At 37.9% G+C, this 25,927-nt stretch overlaps 2 protein-coding genes across 6 annotated transcripts in view; one reads left to right on the forward strand and one right to left on the reverse strand.

Annotated features, from left to right (window-relative positions):
• The window catches only part of polr1b (RNA polymerase I subunit B), a 31,566-nt gene extending 20,304 nt beyond the window's left edge, over positions 1-11,262 (reverse strand). For both annotated transcript variants that reach the window (XM_062038644.1, XM_062038645.1), the window contains exons 1-3: positions 11,047-11,262; positions 2,616-2,783; positions 2,406-2,552 (exon numbers count right to left, since the gene is read on the reverse strand). In XM_062038644.1, coding sequence (XP_061894628.1) covers positions 2,406-2,552; positions 2,616-2,783; positions 11,047-11,223 — 492 coding nt within the window. In that variant the 5' untranslated portion in view covers positions 11,224-11,262. The remainder of the gene's footprint in view (positions 1-2,405; positions 2,553-2,615; positions 2,784-11,046) is intronic.
• The window catches only part of LOC133644278 (zinc finger protein 658B-like), a 41,089-nt gene that overhangs the window by 3,083 nt on the left and 12,079 nt on the right, over positions 1-25,927 (forward strand). The window contains exons 2-4 of one of the 4 annotated variants that reach the window (XM_062038649.1): positions 2,399-2,541; positions 2,635-2,773; positions 23,113-23,394. The gene's annotated coding sequence lies outside the window, so the exon portion shown is untranslated. Of the gene's footprint in view, positions 1-2,398; positions 2,542-2,634; positions 2,774-14,767; positions 14,931-23,112; positions 23,395-25,927 lie in introns of those variants that run through there. The other 3 variants (XM_062038647.1, XM_062038648.1, XM_062038650.1) reach the window with 3 other exon arrangements.

The following is a 25,927-nucleotide window of genomic DNA, read 5'->3' on the forward strand; positions in this document are numbered from 1 at the left end:
GATGAGAAGAATTGTTGTTTTCAGACTGTTCATCAAAATTCATCCATAACTATTTGGGTTATGTTGCTAACAATCAGACAAACAATTGTTTTGGCGGAGGTAAGAAAGTCCGCATTCTGCAAAGCAAACCGCACCACGTCCATCAGTTTGTGAAGTATTTACATTATTAAAAGATAAACCGTTGGTTAACTTTTCCTAGAAACATTTTCCAGACTGATATAAAACTGTCCACTACAGAGGACGTTGCTTCTCAGAAAGTAAACATTGTTGTTTTTCACTGGATGTTTACATTGTCACTTTAAAAACATCAAAAAGACCCCCTCATACTTGACTTTTAAGTATGCGGCCATCGGCGGAGAAAGTTTATACACCCTGATCGAAAATATTAGAAGCTGTCAAAATCTAAATAAAATAAACAAAGTTTAGTTAGTTAATTAAAACAATTAAATAAAACCATCTTATTAGTTAATTTGAAAAATCACAACAACCATAACTGGTTAATATGTAAGTGAACTAGAGCTGCAACAACTAATCGATTAAAATCGATTATAAAAATAGTTGCTGATCAATTTAGTCATCGATTCGTTGGATCTATGCTATGCGCAGAGGCAATTTTTAAACATTTTTTTTTTATATAAACCTTTATTTATAAACTGCAACATGTACAAACAGCTTAGAAACAATAATCAAAATAAGTATGGTGCCAGTATGCTGTTTTTTCCCCCAATAAAATACTGGAAAGGATAGAAATGTAGTTTGTCTCTTTTATCCGATTATTAACCGATTAATTGAAGTAATAATCGACAGATTAATCGATTATCAAATTAATCGTTAGTTGCAGCCCTAAACTGAACATTCATATTTCCACACATTATTTTTATTTTATTCTTACAGGGGAGAAACCACAGTACAAATTTATAAAAAAAAGAGCAAAAAAATCAATTTGTAATGAGGAAAAAAATGAAAGGTTATAATAATTAATATAATATACTTAGTAGGGATGTCCGATAATGGCTTTTTGCCGATATCCGATATTATCCAACTCTTTAATTACCGATACCGATATCGGTATCGGTAACTAATCGATTTTTAGGCACATTATTATGCCTAATTTGGACAACCAGGTATGGTGAAGATAAAGTACTTTAAAAAAATAAATAAATAAATAAGATAACTAAATTAAAAACATTTTCTTGAATAAAAAATAAAGTAAAACAATATAAAAACAGTTACATAGAAACTAGTAATGAATGAAAATGAGTAAAATTAAGTGTTAAAGTTAGTACTATTAGTGGAGCAGCAGCACGCACAATCATGTGTGCTTACGGACTGTATCCCTTGCAGACTGTATTGATATATATTGATATATAATGTAGGAACCAGAATATTGATAACAGAAAGAAATGGGGGGAGGGAGGTTTTTTGGGTTGGTGCACTAATTGTAAGTGTATCTTGTGTTTTTTATGTTGATTTAATAAAAAAACAAAAAAAAACGATACAGATAATTAAAAAACCGATACCGATAATTTCCAATATTACATTTTAACGCATTTATCGGCCGATAATATCGGCAGGCCGATATTATCGGACATCCCTAATACTTAGTCACCAATAATACAAAACTGACAATATCTGTTTGAGCATAAATACAAAATTATCAATACTTTTGACATTTCAGTATGCAACCTTTGGTGGAAAAGGTTTTGACACACCTGTACTAAAGTATCAAAAGTATTGATATTTTGATTTGACCATCGATATTAGAGCATAAAGATCTGGTATCGGCGGTATTGATATTTCAGTATCGATCCGTACATCACTAACATATCAATTCAGGTTTAAATAACTTTTACTGCAAATGAATATCGGCCCCCTTGATTACCATATTTTTCGGAGTATAAGTCGCACCGGCCGAAAATGCATAATAAAGAAGGAAAAAAACATATATAAGTCGCACTGGAGTATAAGTCACATTTTTGGGGGAAATGTATTTGCTAAAAGCCAACAGCAAGAATAGACATTTGAAAGGCAATTTAAAATGTGTAAAGAATAGTGAACAACAGGCTGAATAAGTGTACGTTATATGAGGCATAAATAACCAACTGCTATGTTAACGTAACATATTATGGTAAGAGTCATTCAAATAACTATAACATATAGAACATGCTATATGTTTACCAAACAATCTGTCACTCCTAATCGCTAAATCCCATGAAATCTTATACGTCTAGTCTCTTACGTGAATAATATTATTTGATATTTGACGCTAATGTGTTAATCATTTCGCACATAAGTCGCTCCTGAGTATAAGTCGCACCCAAACTGTGACTTATAGTCCGAAAAATACAGTACTAATAATCAATATCGGCCCTGAAAAAAAGTCTCTATCTCCAATTAGGACGTACCTCTGCTTCCTCGTGGTGTTCCACCAGCTGTTTGGGCGACATGCCGTGTAAGTTACACAGCTTGGACTTCACCATGACGGGCACTTGACCCAAAGACTGCTTGATGATGCCTTTGGGAACGCCATTGATGGACCAGGTGACATCCGCCTGTCACCACGCAAAAGATGAGAAGGAATCCCTCTGGGACAATGGCGACAAACACGCACTCACCACTATCTTTCCTTTGTAGGAGCATCTTCTTCCCCGACACTCTGCCGGGAACACCCTCAACTCCCTGCAGACGCTGCCTTTGGCGACCACAGGCTGGTTGATGGCCACCTCCACGAACGCCAGGCTGATCTTGTCATTTTTCACCATGAACTCCACAGGTGGGATCGCCTAGCAACGACACGACGCACACCCGTTACAACACACACGTTGACTAGAGAATAGAATAGAATATATCTTTATTGTCATTGTACAACGAAATTGTAAGCAAAACTAATTTAGTGCAAGTTCATAACACATAAAACCATAAGAACATAGATAAATAGATAAAAATACATAAAAATAGCAAGCACACAGCTCACATGCACAGTCATTATTGTCGTCTTGTGTTCAGCGACACTATTGCTCTCCGGTAAAAAGTGTTCTTAAAGGCCTACTGAAAGCCACTACTAGCGACCACGCAGTCTGATAGTTTATATATCAATGATGAAATCTTAACATTGCAACACATGCCAATACGGCCGGGTTAACTTATAAAGTGACATTTTAAACTTCCCGGGAAATATCCGGCTGAAACGTCGCGGTATGATGACGTATGCGCGTGACGAAGTCAGTTTAACGGAAGTTATGGTACCCCGTAGAATCCTATACAAAAAGCTCTGTTTTCATTTCATAATTCCACAGTATTCTGGACATCTTTTGCAATTTGTTTAATGAACAATGAAGGCTGCAAAGAAGACAGTTGTAGGTGGGATCGGTGTATTAGCAGCGGACTACAGCAACACAACCAGGAGGACTTTGTTGGAGAGCAGACGCGCTAGCCGCCGACCTCACCTTGACTTCCTACGTCTCCGGGCCGCCAAACGCATCGGGTGAAGTCCTTCGTCCTTCTGCCGATCGCTGGAACGCAGGTGAGCACGGGTGTTGATGAGCAGATGAGGGCTGGCTGGCGTAGGTGGAGAGCTAATGTTTTTAGCATAGCTCTGTGCGGTCCGGTTGCTAAGTTAGCTTCAATGGCGTCGTTAGCACAGCATTGTTAACCTTCGCCAGCCTGGAAAGCATTAACCGTTTATTTACATGTCCACGGTTTAATAGTATTGTTGATTTTCTATCTATCCTTTCAGTCAGGGGTTTATTTTTTTTGTTTCTATATGCAGTTAAAGCCCAATGCTATCACGTTAGCTCGTAGCTAAAGCATTTCGCCGATGTATTGTCGTGGAGATAAAAGGCACTGAATGTCCATTCCGCGTTCTGGACTCTCATTTTCAAGAGGATATAGTATCCCAGGTGGTTTAAAATACAAATCCGTGATCCACAATAGAAAAAGGAGAATGTGGAATCCAATGAGCCAGCTTGTACCTAAGTTACGGTCAGAGCGAAAAAAGATACGTCCTGCACTGCACTCTAGTCCTTCACTCTCACTTTCCTCATCCACGAATCTTTCATCCTCGCTCAAATTAATGGGGTAATCGTCACTTTCTCGGTCCGAATCTCTCTCGCTCCATTGTAAACAACGGGGAATTGTGAGGAATACTAGCTCCTGTGACGTCACGCTACTTCCGCTACAGGCAAGGCTTTTTTTTATCAGCGAGCAAAAGTTGCGAACTTTATCGTCGATTTTCTCTACTAAATCCTTTCAGCAAAAATATGGCAATATCGCAAAATGATCAAGTATGACACATAGAATGGATCTGCTATTCCCGTTTAGATTAAAAAAAATCATTTCAGTAGGCCTTTAAGTCTGTTTGTTCGGCATTTTATTGTCCTGTATCTCCTGCCCAAGGGCAGCAGTTCAAAAAGTTGATGTCCAGGGTGAGATGGGTCCCTTATGATGTTTTGGGCCTTTTTGAGGCACCTGGCACTGTACAGTTCATCTAGGGAGGGGAGAGAGCAGCCAGTCATCTTCATGCCACTTTTTATCACCCTCTGAAGTGCATTCCTAATGTCGTCGATTGTGGCGCACCACCACGGCAAAATAAAAGCCACCACCCCTTTAAAAAATTAGGGTTTTTTTTACATGAACGCTAATCAAAGTAATATAATATACTAGATGAGGCAATTCCTCCGGGAATTGCGTGTGAATCCTCCAATGCTGAAGTTGAACTGAAATCCTGGCCTTTTTTTTTTGGAATTGTTGAAGTAGAGCACACAATTCCAGAACAGGCTGAATAATTTGATGTTGGAACAGTTTGAATCAGATGAAAAATGTGGGAGTTGTGGAACTTTGAAGAATGTCCCATTGATTTCAATGGGAATTTCCATAAAAATGGGGAATTTTGGGAAAAGCGCAATTTTTTTTAAAAGGGTCAAAAACTTCAAGACCCTGATGTTAATATCGTTCCGCAACTGAACCGGTTAAGATTCACTGATCTAGGTTATTACCCGATAACCACTAGGGTTGCGCGATACAGACAATATAAATTTGGCAGACAATAGTTTTTAATGTTATCACGATGACACATTCTAACTAGGGATGTCCGATAATGGCTTTTTGCCGATATCCGATGTTGTCCAACTCTTAATTACTGATATCAACCGATACCGATATATACAGTCGTGGAATTAACACATTATTATGCCTAATTTGGACAACCAGGTATGGTAAAGATAAGGTCCTTTTTAAAAAAATTAATAAAATAATATAAATAAATTAAAAACATTTTCTTGAATAAAAAAGAAAGTAAAACAATATAAAAACAGTTACATAGAAACCAGTAATTAATGAAAATGAGTAAAATTAAGTGTTAAAGGTTAGTACTATTAGTGCAGTGGTCCCCAACCACCGGGCCGACTGGTACCGGGCCGCACAAGAATTTAAAAAAAAAAAAAAAAAAAAATTTTTTTTTTTTTAATGAAATCAACATAAAAAACACAATATATACATTATATATCAATATAGATCAATTCAGTCTGCAGGGATACAGTCCGTAAGCACACATGATTGTATTTATTTATGTAAAAAAAAATAAAAATAAAAAAAAAATAATTTTTTTAAATACACCCACCCCCCCCACCACCGGTCCGTGGGACAAATTTTCAAGTGTTGACCGGTCCGCAGCTACAAAAATATTGGGGACCACTGTATTAGTGGAGCAGCAGCATGCACAATCATGTGTGCTTACGGACTGTATCCCTTGCAGACTGTATTGATATATATTGATATATAATGTAGGAAGCAGAATATTAATAACAGAAAGAAACAACCCTTTTGTGCCAATGAGTGTAAATGTCAATCCTTTCCGTGTCCGGGCCAGGTAAGGTTCCCCGTGTTGAGTCAAATTAAGCCGCAGGCTCCACTCCACCAGGTTTTTTGGGTTGGTGCAGTAATTGTAAGTGTAGCTTGTGTTTTTATGTTGATTTAATTAAATTTAAAAAAAATTAATAAACGATACCGATAATAAAAAAAACGATACCGATAATTTCCGATATTACATTTTAAAGCAATTATCGGCCGACATCTCTAATTTTAACTGTGTCGCACAAATTTGACAGCAACAAGCGGACAAACGTGTCAACAAACAACTTCAAAGTCCTCATTGGCGGCAAATAAACAATGTTTCTTAAAAGTAGCATTATCACTGTAGGACGAGGAATGGCTAAACATGCTACATTACACATCGTGGGAGGACGTGCTAATCGCTATGCTGGAGTTCTTGAACGTAAACAGAGATGGGGCGGGTCGATAGAAATCGACAGTAACACTACCAAGTAAAGTATCAGTAAATAGACGATACTACAGAGATTAGATCGATAGTTTCAGTGTTTCCCATAAACTGCCAAGATACCTGTGGCGGTGGGGGCGTGGCTACGGGCGTGGTCAACGTGACATCATCGAGTAATTTGCTTAATTTACTACAATGATATGATTTTCTCTAAAAAGGCTCAAAAAATGTATACTTACTAATTAATAATAACAGTTTTGTTTTAAACGTCCATCCATCCATTTTACAATATAATTACAACACTTTATGTACATATTTATATACAGATTTGAACAATAAGTTATTCACTGAAATATATTTATTAATTGTGGTTCTTACAAAAAATATATCTTATAAAATATAAAAGCTAAAATGTCTCTTATAGCTCTGCCCCTTTAATTAGTGCATACTAAATAATTTGACTTTAGCATACAACTACAACCATATTATTTACCAGCAACATAAAGTGAAACAGAGGCAGAGGTGTCCTGCCACAGTCAGTAACAAATAAACAGAAAACAGTAGTGGTCAAATACAAATAAGGCAACAAGAGAAGTATCCTACACTTCTCTTTTGTAAAGTAAATGTGAACAGCCTATATGGGCATCTACATCAACTATATGATTTGCCTGAGAAGCCGGACAGGACAAAAAAAAATAAAAAAACATTTTTTTTATTTGGGGCGGACGTAATTCTTTCGTGGCGGGCCGCCACAAAAGCATGAATGTGTGGGAAACAATGAGTTTTTATCATCACAAAAATATTTTGTCATTTTTGTTATTGTTTACAAAATCAGTCCCTGGGGCTTTAGAAAACCAAAGGAATTAAATCAGAGCCAATAGAAGGAAGTCATTTAAAAAATGTAATCGATATTATTTGTTACACAGCCATAATGTGTTTTTCTCTGATTGTAACTGTGGTGAATCCTTCAAGGATCTTGAAAATCTGAAGTATGTCAGTATTGGTCATGAAACTACTTGGTATTGGCTCAATACCCACATTTGGAGTATCGCCCCCAAAACTAATGTTAAGTGTCCAAACAACAAAAGAGTGCTTAATACATTTTAAATGAAGTGTAGACAGAAACATGTAAACATACAACAGAAAAACTAACTGTTAATTAGCAAGTATATTAATAATAACTTTGAGAAAGCACAACCGGAAATGACGCAATGTGATACTTTAACAGCCAAATTAGGAGCTCCTTATTGAACGCCATAATATAACGTGATATGTATCATTATCACAGGAGACGGCAATATACGGTGGTGGTCAAAAGTGTACATACACGTGTAAAGAACATCATGTCATGGCTGTCTTGACTTTACAATCATTTCTACAACTCTTATTTTGTTGTGATGTAGTGATTGGAGCACATACTTGTTGCTCACAAAAAACATTCATGAAGTTTGCTTCTTTTATGAATTTATTATGAGTCTACTGAAAATGTGAGGGTCAAAAGTATACATACAGCAATGTTAATATTTGCTTACATGTCCCTTGGCAAGTTTACCTGCAATAAGGTGCTTTTTGACCACTAAATTGGTGCAGTTCAGCTAAATGTGTTGCTTTTCTGACATGGACTTGTTTCTTCAGCATTGTCCACACATGTGGGCAGACCACATAACTCTCCTCCAGAAGGTCTTGTCTTTGGCCATGTGATGTCAGATGAAACAAAAATGGAGCTGTTTGGCCACAATACCCAGCAATATGTTTGGAGGAGAAAAGGTGAGGCCTTTAATCCCAGGAACACCACGCCTACCGTCAAGCATGGTGGTGGTAGTATTATGCTCTGGGCCTGTTTTGCTGCCAATGGAACTGCTGCTTTAAATGGGACAATGAAAAAGGAGGATTATCTCCAAATTCTTCAGGACAAAATAAAATCATCAGCCCGGAGGTTGGGTGTTGGGCGCAGTTGGGTGTTCCAACAGGACAATGACCCCAAACACACCTCAAAAGTGTTAAAGCAGGGGTCACCAACGCGGTGCCCGCGGGCACCAGGTAGCCCGTAAGGACCAGATGAGTAGCCCGCTGGCCTGTTCTAAAAATAGCTCAACTAGCAGCACTTACCAGGGAGCTGCCTCTATTTTTTAAATTGTATTTATTTACTAGCAAGCTGGTCTCGCTTTGCCCGACATTTTTAATTCTAAGAGAGACAAAACTCAAATAGAATTTGAAAATCCAAGAAAATATTTTAAAGACTTGGTCTTCACTTGTTTAAATAAATTCATGATTTTTTTTTACTTTGCTTCTTATAACTTTCAGAAAGACAATTTTAGAGTAAAAATACAACCTTAAAAATGATTTTAGGATTTTTAAACACATATATCTTTTTACCTTTTAAATTCCTTCCTCTTCTTTCCTGACAATTTAAATCAATGTTCAAGTAAATTTATTTTTTTTATTGTAAAGAATAATAAATACATTTTAATTTAATTCTTCATTTTAGCTTCTGTTTTTTTGACGAAGAATATTTGTGAAATATTTATTCAAACTTATTATGATTAAAATTCAAAGAAATTATTCTGGCAAATCTAGAAAATCTGTAGAATCAAATTTAAATTTTATTTCAAAGTCTTTTGAATTTCTTTTAAAAAAAATATTCTGGAAAATCTCGAAGAAATAATGATTTGTCTTTGTTAGAAATATAGCTTGGTCCAATTTGTTATATATTCTAACAAAGTGTAAATTGGATTTCAGCTTATTTAAAATATGTCATCAAAATTCTAAAATTAATCTTAATCAGGAAAAATTACTATTGATGTTCCATAAATTCTTTTTTAAATTATTTTCAAAAAGATTCGAATTACCTAGTTTTTCTCTTCTTTTTTTCGGTTGAATTTTTAATTTTAAAGAGTCGAAATTGAAGATAATCTGTTTAAAAATTTAATTGTCATTTTTTCCGTGTTTTTTCCTCTTTTAAACCGTTCAATTAAGTGTAAATATCATTAATTATTAATAATAACATAGAGTTAAAGGTAAATTGAGCAAATTGGCTATTTCTGGCAATTTATTGAAGTGTGTATCAAACTGGTAGCCCTTCGCATTAATCACTACCCAAGAAGTAGATCTTGCTTTCAAAAAGGTTGGTGATCCCTGTGGTAAAGGAATGGCTAAATCAGGCTAGAATGGCCTTCCCAAAGTCCTCACTTAAACGTGTGGACAATGCTGAAGAAACAAGTCCATGTCAGAAAAGCAACACATTTAGACTTAGACTTCCTTTTTATTGTCATTCAAATTTTAACTTTACAGTACAGGTAAGAACGAAATTTCCTTTCATTAGCTCATGGTAGTGCAGGATAAAAAATCAATAAGGTGCATATATAAATAGATTACTGTACAGATAAATATGTTGCACTTTTTTACATGTGTCCACGTTTATGGATGTATGTTATATTGTCTTTTTTATTCCAGCGAGTTAATCTATTTTGGTGGGAGTTGAGGGGATTTTTATGATGCGTTCAAGAGTCTTACGGCCTGAGGGAAGAAGCTGTTACAGAACCTGGAGGTTCTGCTTCGGAGGCTACAGGACCTCTTTCTAGAGTCCAGCAGTGAAAACAGTCCTTGGTGGGGGTGGGAGGAGTCTTTGCAGATTTTCTGAGCCCTGGTCAGGCAGCGGCTTTTTGCCATCTCCTGGGATTTAGCTGTACTGCAGCAATTTAGTGGTCAAGTGGTCAAGCAGAAGCTTGTGGATGGCTACCAAAAGCGCCTTATTGCAGGTCAACTTGCCAAGGGACATGTAAGCAAATATTAACATTGCTGGATGTATACTTTTGACCCTCACATTTTCAGTAGAGCCATAATAAATTCATAAAAGAAGCAAACTTCATGAATGTTTTTTGTGAGCAACAAGTATGTGCTCCAATCACTACATCACAACAAAATAAGAGTTGTAGAAATGATTGGAAACTCAAGACAGTCATGACATGATGTTCTTTATGAGTTAGTGTTAGGGTTACTCAGTGGCCTAGTGGTTAGAGTGTCCGTACTGAGATGGGTAAGTCGTGAGTTCAAACCCCGGCCGAGTCATACCAAAGACTATAAAAATGGGAGCCATTACCTCTCTGCTTGGCACTTTTTTTTTTTGATTGATTGAAACTTTTATTAGTAGATTGCACAGTACAGTACATATTCCGTACAATTGACCATTAAATGGTAACACCCCAATAAGTTTTTCAACTTCTTTAAGTTGGGGTCCACGTAAATCAATTCATGGTATGCATCAAGGGTTGGAATTGTGGATTAAATCACCAAAAATGATTCCCGGGCGCAGCCACCGCTGCTGCTCACTGCTCCCCTCACCTCCCAGGGGGTGATCAAGGGTGATGGGTCAGATGCAGAGAATAATTTCACCACACCTAGTGTGTGTGTGTGACTATCATTGCTACTTTAACTTTAAGTGTATGTACACTTTTGATCGCGACTGTATATCGCGATTTAGGATTATAGGCAATATCAACCATCTCTAAAAATACTTCCAACATCTAATGAGATCCTATAATCCACTATGTAAATATTGTCATACAGTACAGTTGGACAAGAACGATACAAACATGGTTTAAAATAATGTGCCAATGTCATTCAAAACATGCCATTAATCAGTGATAATATAGTGTTCCTAATGACAGTGTTTGATGGACGTCGCTTATTTAGTAACACCAATAAGAAAGCAAGATAAATATGAATATTAACGCGAGTAAGTAGCATTAAAAAGTGAAAGTAGCAGCAGTGACCTGCACTACGCGGCTGAGTCCTTCCGTCATCGCCTGGTCGAAAGAGTCGATGTGAGCTTTCACCAAATCCTGAATGGAGCTCTGTTGACTTTCCTTCAAGGCGCCGAAGCCTCCGTCCGTCAGGTTCTTCAAACTCGGACTTTTCGCCACATTTGTCCACTTGGCTGAGGCGTCCATGCTTGTTTACCGCGTGTGCGCGCTCGCCCCGGAAGTACATCCGACCAGAACCGGAAAAGGAGGGCGACTCACTTTTCGTCTAATTTTTGCGGCATTTAAAAAAAAAAATCAATTATATATTAACTTTAAAAAGTGACACACGTACATGTTGCGTTAATAAACGTCGAAAACAATTAAAAACAACATTAACTCCTACATCCGGGTACTCAGACGTGCCCGATTTTTGTTGTTGTTGTCCTTTCCAGTTTATTTTTGATTGATTGAAACTTTTATTAGTAGATTGCACAGTACAGTACATATCCCGTACAATTGACCACTAAATGGTAACACCCCTATAAGTTTTTCAACTTGTTTAATCGGCGTCAATGCTTGTTTACCGCGAGTGCGCGCTCACCCCAGACCAAAACCGGAAAAGGAAGGTGACTCACTTTTCGTCTAATTTTTGCAGCATTTAAAAAAATCAATGATCCATTAACTTTACAAAATTATACACGTACATTTTGCGTTAATAAACGTCGACTGAAAACAATTAAAAACAACATTAAGTTGTACATCCGGGTACTCCCAGACGTGCCCGATTTTTTTTTTTTGTCCTGTCCAGCTTCTTTTTTGTGATTGATTTAAACTTTTGTAGCCGAGTGTCCTGGGTTCGCCTATACAGTGTACTTATCTAAAAAATAATAAACGGGAGACATTAGAGCAGGTTCGGTAGTTAATGTCAACATCATACACCTCCTTCCACAACCACACAGACCCTACGTCACAGCCCTACGGCAACTCTGGAAGGACAAAACTCCTCCTCCTTACCTAACACACTCCGGTAACTTGGGAACACCCTGAACTGTTTGTTACACTTTTATTAGTAGATTGCACAGTACAGTACATATTCCGTACAATTGAACACTAAATGGTAACACCCCTATAAGTTGTTCAACTTGTTTAAGTGGGCGTCCATGCTTGTTTTGTGGATAGTATAAAACACCTTTCACACAAATGAAAATTTAAATGAACTTGTCTCTGGCAACCCTCCAGACCAGAGACAGCAATACATGTATAGTTAGAAAAAAAAAAAAAAAGGCTACTTAAAATCAAAACATGGTAACACCAACCCAAACGAAGGAAAGTAAACAATTGAAGGAGGGAGACAAGAGACAGCTGTTTACTCTACATGGTAGTAGTTTATATTTGAATAGTTTTCATAGACGTGGCCATCCATCCATCTTCTTCCGCTTATCTGAGGTGGGGTGGCGGGGGCAGCAGCCTAAGCAGAGAAGCCAAGACATCCTTCTCCCCAGCCACTTCGTCCAGCTCTTCCTGGGGGAACCAGAGGCGTTCCCAAGCCAGCCGGGAGACATAGTCTTCCCAACGTGTCCTGGGTCTTCCCCGTGGGAGGCGTTCGGGTGGCATCCTGAGCAGATGCTCGAGCCACCTCATCTGGCTCCTCTCCATGTGGAGGAGCAGCGGCTTTACTTTGAGCTCCTCCCGGATGACAGAGCTTCTCACCCTATCTCTAAGGGAGAGACCCAAACTCATTTGGGCCACTTGTACCCGTGATCTTGTCCTTTCGCTCATAACCCAAAGCTCATGACCATAGGTGAGGATGGGAACGTAGCTCGACCGCTAAATTGAGAGCTTTGCCTTCCGGCTCAGCTCCTTCTTCACCACAACGGATCGATACAGGGTCCGCATTACTGAAGACGCCGCACCGATCCACCTGTCCATCTCACCATCCACTCTCACTCACTCGTGAACAAGACTCCCAGGTACTTGAACTCCTCCACTTGGGGCAGAGTCTCCTCCCCAACCCGGAGATGGCACTCCACCCTTTCCCGGGCGAGAACCATGGACTCGGACTTGGAGGTGCTGATTCTCATCCCAGTCGCTTCACACTCTGCTGCGAACCGATCCAGTGAGAGCTGAAGATCCTGGCCAGATGAAGCCATCAGGACCACATCATCTGCAAAAAGCAGAGACCTAATCCTGCAGCCACCAAACCGGATCCCCTCAACGCCCTGACTGCGCTTAGAAATTCTGTCTTTTTTTATTTTATATATTTATTTTGAATTTTATAAACCTTTATTTATAAATTGCAACATTAACAAACAATTGAGAAATAATAATAATCAAAATAAGTACAGAAACAGTACACAACAGCGCCACACACAAGTTCAGTAAATAATTCAAATTTGGAACACAGCATCATAGTTTTCACAGCTTTTTGGTTGTTGATTGATTGATTAAAACAATTATTAGTAGATTGCACATACAGTACATATTCCGTACAATTGACCACTAAATGGTAACACCCGAATACGTTTTTCAACTTGTTTAAGTCGGGGTCCACTTAAATTGATTCATGATACAGATATATACTATTAGATACATACTATCATCATAATACAGTCATCACACAAGATAATCATCAGAGTATATACATTGAATTATTTACATTATTTACAATCTGGGGTGTGGGATATGGAGGGGTGGGGTTTGGTTTGGTTGATATCAACACTTCAGTCATCAACAATCAACATCAACAATTGCATCATCAGAGAAATGGACATTGAACCAGTGTAGGACTGACTTGGTAGGATATGTACAGCAAGTAGTGGACATAGAGAGAGAGAGATCATAAAGTATAAGAAAAAGTGTCTACATTTGATTATTTACAATTCAAAGAGGTATTATGTGGAAGGGAGGGTGTTAGTTTAGGGTTGTAGTTGCCTGGAGGTGTTCTTTTAGTGCGGTTTTGAAGGAGGATAGAGATGCCTTTTCTTTTACACCTGTTGGGAGTGCATTCCACATTGATGTGGCATAGAAAGAGAATGAGTTAAGACCTTTGTTAGATCGGAATCTGGGTTTAACGTGGTTAGTGGAGCTCCCCCTGGTGTTGTGGTTATGGCGGAAGTAGTTTGACATGTACTTCGGTATCAGGGAGGTGTAGCGGATTTTATAGACTAGGCTCAGTGCAAGTTGTTTAACTCTGTCCTCCACCTTGAGCCAGCCCACTTTAGAGAAGTGGGTAGGAGTGAGGTGGGATCTGGGGTGGAGGTCTAGAAGTAACCTGACTAGCTTGTTCTGAGATGTTTGGAGTTTAGATTTGAGGGTTTTGGAGGTGCTAGGGTACCAGGAGGTGCATGCGTAATGGAAAAAGGGTTGAACGAGAGTTCCCGCTAGAATCCTCAAGGTGCTTTTGTTGACCAGAGAGGAGATTCTGTAGAGAAATCTCGCTCGTTGGTTGACCTTTTTGATGACCTTGGTTGCCATTTTATCACAGGAAAGATTAGCCTCTAGAATGGAACCTAGGTAGGTGACCTCATCTTTCCTGGTGATAACAATGTCACCCACTTTTATAGTGAAGTCATTGACTTTCTTAAGGTTGATGTGGGACCCAAATGGATTGAGAGTGTTTTAACGTAATTATTTTTTAAAGGCACAAAAAAACAGGTCGGGTATTGAGAAACTTACATTTATGAATATAAAACTTAGCCAATAGTGTAATGATGTTGCAAAGATATATTCCGATTTATCACTGTAACGCGGGAACGGCGGATGTGACGTCGTTCCCACGTCGACTTCCGGTGTAAATGGAACGCACTTATTATCCCCAACAGTGCAGATAGTTGAAGGTAAGACTGCATTATACGACTTTTTAAAGCCATTGACTATCATGATATGTGATTGCAACACATTGTACGCTAAATCAGGTATGTTTGATGATTTGTTTCTCTCAAAATACCATCATTTTAAACTATTGCTATTTGGTATCTGGCACAGTGACGGACACAGGCCGAGTGCACCCGCCGCACATTTGTGAACATCACGTCGTAAGCAAGAGAAACATTTTGTTGGCAGGCAGTTTTAGTGTTTCAATCTGTGTTGATTCCTCCATCCGTGCTGTATAAAGAACATCACATAGTAAAATGGAGAACTTTGAAACTTCACGGGCTAGCTTAGCTTGCTAGCTGCTAACGAAGAGATGCCAGGTCTTCTTGAACTCTGTTTTTAAATGATCACCAAATGAAGTGATTATTATTATTATCACGGTATTGTTGAATGTGCTCAAATGAACTTATACACTACGGTTGTATTTAGATACTTTTCAAAATAAAGGGGACCACAAAAAATAATAAATATTGGCTTTATTTTAACAGAAAATCTTATGAAATATTTCTTATTGCACTCAAAGAACAATTTTAGAAGATTGAAATTAAAGGGGAACGGCACTCTTTTTATGAAAGACATGGAGCTTCGGCCATTTTATTGTGCTCGCATCGACTTCCGTCCTTTGAAGGGATGGTGAAAGGGGGCGTGACATAGACATGTTATAAGTAGACGCTGCATTGGCTGCTGTGACGCGAGAAATTGGGCCACCATCTTGAAGTGGTGATGAGCCGGCGAGCAGCCTAAACTGACAGTTGACAGGTAGAAAACAAAGATGCTAAACTGACAGTTGACAGGTAGAAAACAAAGATGCTAAACTGACAGTTGACAGGTAGAAAACAAAGATGCTAAACTGACAGTTGACAGGTAGAAAACAAAGATGCTAAACTGACAGTTGACAGGTAGAAAACAAAGATGCTAAACTGACAGTTGACAGGTAGAAAACAAAGATGCTAAACTGACAGTTGACAGGTAGAAAACAGAGATGCTAAACTGACAGTCGACAGCTAGAAAACAAAGATGCTAAATTGACAGTTGACAGGTAGAAAACAAAGATGCTAAAGTGACAGTTGACAGGTAGAAAACAAAGATGCTAAAGTGACAGTTGACAGGTAGAAAACAAAGATGCTAAACTGACAGTCGACAGATAGAAAACAAAGATGCTAAACTGACAGTTGACAGGTAGAAAACAAAGATGCTAAAGTGACAGTTGACAGGTAGAAAACAAGATGCTAAACTGACAGTTGACAGGTAGAAAACAAAGATGCTAAACTGACAGTTGACAGGTAGAAAACAGAGATGCTAAACTGACAGTTGACAGGTAGAAAACGAAGATGCTATACTGACAGTTGACAGGTAGAAAACAAAGATGCTAAACTGACAGTTGACAGGTAGAAAACAGAGATGCTAAACTGACAGTTGACAGGTAGAAAACAAAGATGCTATACTGACAGTTGACAGGTAGAAAACAAAAATGCTAAACTGACAGTTGACAGGTAGAAAACAAAGATGCTAAACTGACAGTTGACAGCTAGAAAACAAAGATGCTATACTGACAGTTGACAGGTAGAAAACAAAGATGCTAAACTGACAGTTGACAGGTAGAAAACAAAGATGCTAAACTGACAGTTGACAGGTAGAAAACAAAGATGCTATACTGACAGTTGACAGGTAGAAAACAAAGATGCTAAACTGACAGTTGACAGGTAGAAAACAAAGATGCTAAACTGACAGTTGACAGGTAGAAAACAAAGATGCTAAACTGACAGTTGACAGGTAGAAAACAAAGATGCTAAACTGACAGTTGACAGATAGAAAACAAAGATGCTAAACTGACAGTTGACAGGTAGAAAACAAAGATGCTAAACTGACAGTTGACAGGTAGAAAACAAAGATGCTAAACTGACAGTTGACAGGTAGAAAACAAAGATCCTAAACTGACAGTTGACGGGTAGAAAACAAAGATGCTGAACTGACAATTGACAGGTAGAAAACAGAGATGCTAAACTGACAGTTGACAGGTAGAAAACAAAGATGCTAAACTGACAGTTGACAGGTAGAAAACAAAGATGCTAAACTGACAGTTGACAGGTAGAAAACAAAGATGCTAAAGTGACAGTTGACAGGTAGAAAACAAAGATGCTAAACTGACAGTTGACAGGTAGAAAACAAAGATGCTAAACTGACAGTTGACAGGTAGAAAACAAAGATGCTAAACTGACAGTTGACAGGTAGAAAACAAAGATGCTAAACTGACAGTTGACAGGTAGAAAACAAAGATGCTAAACTGACAGTTGACAGGTAGAAAACAAAGATGCTAAACTGACAGTTGACAGATAGAAAACAAAGATGCTAAACTGACAGTCGACAGGTAGAAAACAAAGATGCTAAACTGACAGTTGACAGGTAGAAAACAAAGATGCTAAACTGACAGTTGACAGGTAGAAAACAAAGATGCTAAACTGACAGTTGACAGGTAGAAAACAAAAATGCTAAACTGACAGTTGACGGGTAGAAAACAAAGATGCTAAACTGACAGTTGACACGTAGAAAACAAAGATGCTAAACTGACAGTTGACAGGTAGAAAACAAAGATGCTAAACTGACAGTTGACAGGTAGAAAACAAAGATGCTAAACTGACAGTTGACAGGTAGAAAACAAAGATGCTAAACTGACAGTTGACAGGTAGAAAACAAAGATGCTAAACTGACAGTTGACAGGTAGAAAACAAAGATGCTAAACTGACAGTTGACAGGTAGAAAACAAAGATGCTAAACTGACAGTTGACAGATAGAAAACAAAGATGCTAAACTGACAGTTGACAGGTAGAAAACAAAGATGCTAAACTGACAGTTGACAGGTAGAAAACAAAGATGCTAAACTGACAGTTGACAGGTAGAAAACAAAGATGCTAAACTGACAGTTGACAGGTAGAAAACAAAGATGCTAAACTGACAGTTGACAGGTAGAAAACAAAGATGCTAAACTGACAGTTGACAGGTAGAAAACAAAGATGCTAAACTGACAGTTGACAGGTAGAAAACAAAGATGCTAAACTGACAGTTGACAGGTAGAAAACAAAGATGCTAAACTGACAGTTGACAGGTAGAAAACAAAAATGCTAAACTGACAGTTGACGGGTAGAAAACAAAGATGCTAAACTGACAGTTGACACGTAGAAAACAAAGATGCTAAACTGACAGTTGACAGGTAGAAAACAAAGATGCTAAACTGACAGTTGACAGGTAGAAAACAAAGATGCTAAACTGACAGTTGACAGGTAGAAAACAAAGATGCTAAACTGACAGTTGACAGGTAGAAAACAAAGATGCTAAACTGACAGTTGACAGGTAGAAAACAAAGATGCTAAACTGACAGTTGACAGGTAGAAAACAAAGATGCTAAACTGACAGTTGACAGGTAGAAAACAAAGATGCTAAACTGACAGTTGACAGATAGAAAACAAAGATGCTAAACTGACAGTTGACAGGTAGAAAACAAAGATGCTAAACTGACAGTTGACAGGTAGAAAACAAAGATGCTAAACTGACAGTTGACAGGTAGAAAACAAAGATGCTAAACTGACAGTTGACAGGTAGAAAACAAAGATGCTAAACTGACAGTTGACAGGTAGAAAACAAAGATGCTAAACTGACAGTTGACAGGTAGAAAACAAATATGCTAAACTGACAGTTGACAGGTAGAAAACAAAGATGCTAAACTGACGGTTGACAGGTAGAAAACAAAGATGCTAAAGTGACAGTTGACAGGTAGAAAACAAAGATGCTAAACTGACAGTTGACAGGTAGAAAACAAAGATGCTAAACTGACAGTTGACAGGTAGAAAACAAAGATGCTAAACTGACAGTTGACAGGTAGAAAACAAAGATGGTGTTCAGCGTTTTCCTGCTCAAATGAGTGGACTGTTGAAAATAGGAATCGGGGGATTACTTTTCACAAGTAAGATTTAACATTAACGTACTATTGGTTGTATTTTGTGAAAAGAATATTAGCACAGAGTTGAGAAGGAGCAAAGATCTTCAATAGTACTGAAATCCTAGCCGCTAGCAAACAAGAGTATGACCATAATAGAATTGCTTGTCAATAAAATTAATTACATTTAAAAATGTCATACTTGAATAACATAAAGTTGAAATAAATGATGAAGATAAAGATTGTAAAAGCCAACAGGGGTAAAAGTTAGGACCACAGTCCAGATCAGGGGTCACCAACGCGGTGCCCGCGGGCACCAGGTAGCCCGTAAGGACCAGATGAGTAGCCCGCTGGCCTGTTCTAAAAATAGCTCAAATAGCAGCACTTACCAGTGAGCTGCCTCTATTTTTTAAATTGTATTTATTTACTAGCAAGCTGGTCTAGCTTTGCCCGACATTTTTAATTCTAAGAGAGACAAAACTCAAATAGAATTTGAAAATCCAAGAAAATATTTTAAAGACTTGGTCTTCACTTGTTTAAATAAATTAATGAATTTTTTTACTTTGCTTCTTATAACTTTCAGAAAGACAATTTTAGAGAAAAAATACAACCTTAAAAAAGATTTTAGGATTTTTAAACACATATACCTTTTTACCTTTTAAATTCTTTCCTCTTCTTTCCTGACAATGTAAATCAATGTTCAAGTAAATTTATTTTTTTTTATTGTAAAGAATAATAAATACATTTTAATTTAATATCATCATTTTAGCTTCTGTTTTTTCGACGAATATTTGTGAAATATTTCTTCAAACTTATTATGATTAAAATTCAAAAAAATTATTCTGGCAAATCTAGAAAATCTGTAGAATCAAATGTAAATCTTATTTCAAAGTCTTTTGAATTTCTTTTTTTTTTTAAATTCTGGAAAATCTAGAAGAAATAATGATTTGTCTAGCTTGGTCCAATTTGTTATATATTCTAACAAAGTGTAGATTGGATTTTAGCCTATTTAAAACATGTCATCAAAATTCTAAAATTAATCTTAATCAGGAAAAATTACTAATGATGTTCCATAAATTCTTTTTTTATTTTTTTTCAAAAAGATTCGAATTAGCTAGTTTTTTTCTTCTTTTTTTCGGTTGAATTTTGAATTTTAAAGAGTTGAAATTGAAGATAAACTATGTTTCAAAATTTAATTGTCATTTTTTTCGTGTTTTCTCCTCTTTTAAACCATTCAATTAAGTGTAAATATCATTAATTATTAATAACAACATAGAGTTAAAGATAAATTGAGCAAATTGGCTATTTCTAGCAATTTATTTAAGTGTATATCAAACTGGTAGCCCTTCGCATTAATCACTACCCAAGAAGTAGCTCTTGGTTTCAAAAAGGTTGGTGACCCCTGGTCCAGATTGTGTAATTGTTAGCTAACTAGACAATCAAATGGACAGTGGCTGTACAGTATTTTACAAGTCTAAATTTAGTCTAGCTCTCCAACCCAATTTTGTGTAGCCCACCTTCGTGAAATGTGTGGGACTTTTATCCAAAGCGACATACATAAAAAATACATCTAAAACAATCACTGTAAACATGATCATTTAAGGGAAGAATGTTATACAAAATATCAATACAAAGTGTCAAGACAGAATAAACTCTCTGCTGCTGCAGCAACAGAGATACAGTCTATAAGATATATAGATATCTAATGTATTCATACATTGTTTATGTAGCATGTATATATAACCTAATCATATTGTTTCTTCATCTTAAAAATAGCTGACCGTTTTTTTCCCCCTTCTCTGGGATTATATTCCCAGTTTTGATCTCGGACGTCCGGTCACTTATAGCATATAAGAATATTCTATTACTGTTAAGCAAACTATGAATAATAAAACATGTGTCCTTTATCATAGCTACACATATGACAAAAAAGCGTGTGAAAATCAGTGGTATTCAGTGAGGTAAGATGAATTAAATGCGCTGACAGTTCATTGCTCCTGCCAAATGAATTGCACTGAGTGGAGCGGATCACCACTCCAAGATGGCGGCCCGCGTCTCGTCAGCGCCAGTAGGCAGTAGCGCTCGATGCTGCGTACCCTTAGAACATGTCTGATACAGACCCCCTCAGGCCACGACAGAGGTGTCATTCCACTAGTTGTAAATCCATGTGTCATCCCAAAAGGTATGAAAGTATTATATATCGGTTGAAAAGTTACTTAGTGCTACTTTAAGCAGAATTTAGTCTTTTGTTGCGCCCTTAAGTATTTATACTGTAAGTATTGTACTTATTACACACAAGCTGTTTGATTGTATTGTGCATCTTAGCTGTAGTTTTCATTACGAAATTTGAAGGTGTTGAAATCGCCGTATAAAATCGCTAATGCTATTCAGTAGCACACCTCCTCATATGGAAGATACTTTTCCTTCTTCATGTCTCAAGAAGGCTAGAAATACAAGCATAGCCTTTCTAGAAATGTTAAATAAAGATGCGAAACAGCGGCCGCAGAACAGTTTCAGTATAAGATATAGACTTAAATTTTTTCATACATGTTCTTTTACACCACTAATTGTGAAGTGAATTGTATTTATATAGCACTTTTCTCTAGGGACTCAAAGCGCTTTTACATAGTGAAACCCAATATCTAAGTTACATTTAAGCCAGTGTGGGTGGCACTTGGAGCAGGTGGGTAAAGTGTCTTGCCCAAGGACACAACGGCAGTGACTAGGATGGCGGAAGCGGGGATCGAACCTGGAACCCTCAAGTTGCTGGCACGGCCGCTCTACCAACCGAGCTATACCGCCCCCCTTTAATAATTTAGCCAGTAGTGTTTTTTGGTTTAAAAAATGTACTCTTGAGCAGGTTGCAAACAGCCCCTTAAAGGCCTACTGAAATTATTTTTATTTATTTAAACGGGAATAGCAGATCCATTCTATGTGTCATACTTGATCATTTCGCGATATTGCCATATTTTTGCTGAAAGGATTTAGTAGAGAAAATCGACGATAAAGTTCGCAACTTTTGCTCGCTGATAAAAAAAAGCCTTGTCTGTAGCGGAAGTAGCGTGACGTCACAGGAGCTAGTATTCCTCACAATTCCCCGTTTACAATGGAGTGAGAGAGATTCGGACCGAGAAAGTGATGATTACCCCATTAATTTGAGCGAGGATGAAAGATTCGTGGATGAGGAAAGTGAGAGTGAAGGACTAGAGTGCAGTGCAGGACGTATCTTTTTTCGCTCTGACCGTAACTTAGGTACAAGCTGGCTCATTGGATTCCACATTCTCCTTTTTCTATTGTGGATCACGGATTTGTATTTGAAACCACCTGGGATACTATATCCTCTTGAAAATGAGAGTCGAGCACGCCAAATGGACATTCAGTGCCTTTTATCTCCACGACAATACATCGGCGAAATGCTTTAGCTACGAGCTAACGTGATAGCATCGTGCTTTAACTGCGTATAGAAACAAAAGAAATAAACCCCTGACTGGAAGGATAGATAGAAAATCAACAATACTATTAAACCGTGGACATGTAAATACACGGTTAATGCTTTCCAGGCTGGAGAAGGTTAACAATGCTGTGCTAACGACGCCATTGAAGCTAACTTAGCAACCGGACTGCACAGAGCTATGCTAAAAACATTAGCTCTCCACCTACGCCAGCCAGCCCTCATTTGCTCATCAACACCCGTGCTCGCCTGCGTTCCAGCGATCGGCAGAAGGACGAAGGACTTCACCCGATGCGTTTGGCGGCCCGGAGACGTAGGAAGTCAAGGTGAGGTCGGCGGCTAGCGCGGCTTGCGCTCCAACAAAGTCCTCCTGGTTGTGTCGCTGTAGTCCGCTGCTAATACACCGATCCCACCTACAACTGTCTTCTTTGCAGCCTTCATTGTTCATTGAAAAAATTGCAAAAGATGTCCAGAATACTGTGGAATTATGAAATGAAAACAGAGCTTTTTGTATAGGATTCTACGGGGTACCATAACTTCCGTTACTCTGACTTCGTCACGCGCATACGTCATCATACCGCGACGTTTCAGCCGGATATTTCCCGGGAAATTTTAAATGTCACTTTATAAGTTAACCCGGCCGTATTGGCATGTGTTGCAGTGTTAAGATTTCATCATTGATGTATAAACTATCAGACTGCATGGTCGCTAGTAGTGGCTTTCAGTAGGCCTTTAAACAATGCCGGCACCTTGGTTTGTCTTATCCATTATCTTTACTTCCAGATAATATTAAGAGTTGCTACTTGTCCAAAGCATATGTTTATCTTCTTGTGTCTCGCAGACCCCTGTGAAAAAGCTCGACCCCCTTAGCTGCAGGAATGGCGCTCTAAGATGAAGGAAAAGCCAAAGCCCCCCTACATTAAAGTCGAAGATGAGGAGCTAGAGGCCCCCCACATTAAGGTGGAAGAGGAGGAGGCAGAGACACCCCACATTAAGGTGGAAGAGGAGGAGGCAGAGACCCTCCACATTAAGGTGGAAGAGGAGGCGCACAGCTTCAGTCAAGGCCTAGAGAAGGTCCCAGTTGTTGGTGTCCCTGTGAAGAGTGAAGATGACCAAGTCAAAGGTGAAATTCAAGTCAAATATCAATTTGGGGAGAAAGTCTGATGTTCAGGCGTGTCACTCGCCGCTGTCTCGTACACAAAAACAAAAGCAGTCCCATGGAATCAGCAAACAATTTGCAGTCTTGTTTATTAAAATTAGAAAAATAATGAAATGCAGATCAATTTATAACAAATAATGACTTAATTAACATTGTTTTTTTTAGAAAACATTTAAAGGGGGTCATACTATGACTTTTTACATTGCATGTAATGGTGGTTCTTTGGTCAAAATGTTGCATAGATCAGTGTTCTTCAACCTTTATTGAGCCAAAGCACATTTTTTTTGCATTGAAAAAATGCGGAGGCACACCACCAGCAGAAAAGGTTTTTAAAAACAAAACTCAGTTGACAGTAAAAAAGTCGTTGTCGCAATTGTTGGATATGACTTTAAAGCACAACCAAGCATGCATCACTATAGCTCTTGTCTCAAAGTAGGTGTACTGTCACCACCTGTCACATCACACCCTGACTTATTTGGAGTTTATTACTGTTTTCCTGTGTGTAGTGTTTTACTTCTTGTCTCGCGCTCCTATTTTGGTGGCTTTTTCTCTTTTTTTTTGGTATTTTCCTGTAGCAGTTTCATGTCTGCCTTTGAGCGATATTTCCCACATCTACTTTGTTTTAGCAATCAAGAATATTTCAGTTGTTTTTATCCTTCTTTGTGGGGACATTGTTGATTGTCATGTCATGTTCGGATGTACATTGTCTTTGCTCCACAGTAAGTCTTTGCTGTCGTCCAGCATTCTGTTTTTCTTTACTTTGTAGCCAGTTCAGTTTTAGTTTGGTTCTGCATAGCCTTCCCTAAGCTTCAATGCCTTTTCTTAGGGGCACTCACCTTTTGTTTATTTTTGGTTTAAGCATTAGATACCTTTTTACCTGCACACTGCCTCCCGCTGTTTCCCACATCTACAAAGCAATTAGCTACCTGCTGCCACCTACTGATATGGAAGAGTATTACACGGTTACTCTGCCGAGCTCTAGACAGCACGGAAACTCAACAACAACACATCATTTGCAGACTATAATTACTGGTTTACAAAAAATATTTTTAACCCAAATAGGTGAAATTAGATCATCTCCCACGGCACACCAGACTGTATCTCACGGCACACTAGTGTGCCGCGGCACAGTGGTTGAAAAACACTGGCACAGATGGTGTTTTACAGATCATCTTCAAGTCGCTTTCTGACAGTCTCTTCAGGATGCACCCTTTTGTGGGCGGTCTTATTTATGCGCCTCTACTTCGACAGCGCCTTCTCCCCGCCATCTTTGTTGTCTATCTCTTCTATCTATGTCTTTGTTTTTAGCGCTTCCATAGCGAGTCTACTGACAGATATAAGTTGCAACTATACGCTACTTTGTGTTAGAAATGGCAATAGCGTAGGATTCATGTGCATGTACGAGGCAGTCTGCCCCACAAGAGGATAGAGGAAAAGAAAGAAAGAAATGTATATCATGTATGGATAATCTGCTAACGTTAGTTTTTAACAAATATATTCTGTACAAAGTGCAATCTGTTCTAACTTTAAGAGTGTTAATTTTGCAGAGAGTAAGTTGTGGCTTGTCTCCTTTATTAATGTTTGATCAAATAAAAGCATCACTATCTAATATATATTCAAGTAATCTGACAAAAAATGATATTTTATTTTTAGGTGAAGTGTTCTTGTTGTTTCACTACTTCGCATTCAAGCTAGCTTAGCGGTTAGCATGGCTTCTCCTCTCTTCCTGCTGTGTTTTGCTCTCCACACCAGATCCACATTTTAGTAACGTCTACATAACTTGACTTGAAATACATCAATAATTCATAATTGGAGGTGTAAAATTAAAAGCATGTGGGGGCCATTTTGATTTTTTTTCAATTTCAAAACAAACACTATATATGTTAATTTTTTTTCTTCCTTTAGAGCTCCCCTCAAGTTTGGTCGTTAGTGTCTCAGTCATAAAATATATATATTTTTAAAAGTTGCATATTAAAACCTCTAAAGGCTTAGTGTCCACATGCGTGGACAGCACCTTTTAGCTCTTATTTGCAAAATTGTGTACACTACTGAATTGGGGTCTTATGGCCACTTATGTGGACACTTATACTGCCATCTGGTGGTGTCAGAAGAGTATAACATACAATGGAATTTTGGGGGAAAAAAGTGTAAAAATAAGAATTAGCATGTCACTGAACATGAAGTACACGTTTGTGTACTTGTGGACTAAGTACATCATATCAAAAGATGATTCTTAGTTTTTATTCTAATTAGGGTCCAATAAGCCCAAATAGCAAAGAAAAAAAGCATGTAAACAAATAGCTTGGGCCTTAATTCTTCTTATTATTAATTATTTTATTACTATTAATTCTTCTTATTATTATATCAACCTAGCGCAACTTCATACTTGTCGATATTAATATATAAAAAAAAATATTTTATACCTTTTTTGTCAAAGAAAACTTTTTTTTAATGGCAAAGACACAAAATATGCAATATTTTCCCCCCCCAAAAAAAT

Source organism: Entelurus aequoreus, linkage group LG27 (genome assembly GCF_033978785.1).
Source record: "Entelurus aequoreus isolate RoL-2023_Sb linkage group LG27, RoL_Eaeq_v1.1, whole genome shotgun sequence".
Classification (NCBI taxonomy): domain Eukaryota; kingdom Metazoa; phylum Chordata; class Actinopteri; order Syngnathiformes; family Syngnathidae; genus Entelurus; species Entelurus aequoreus.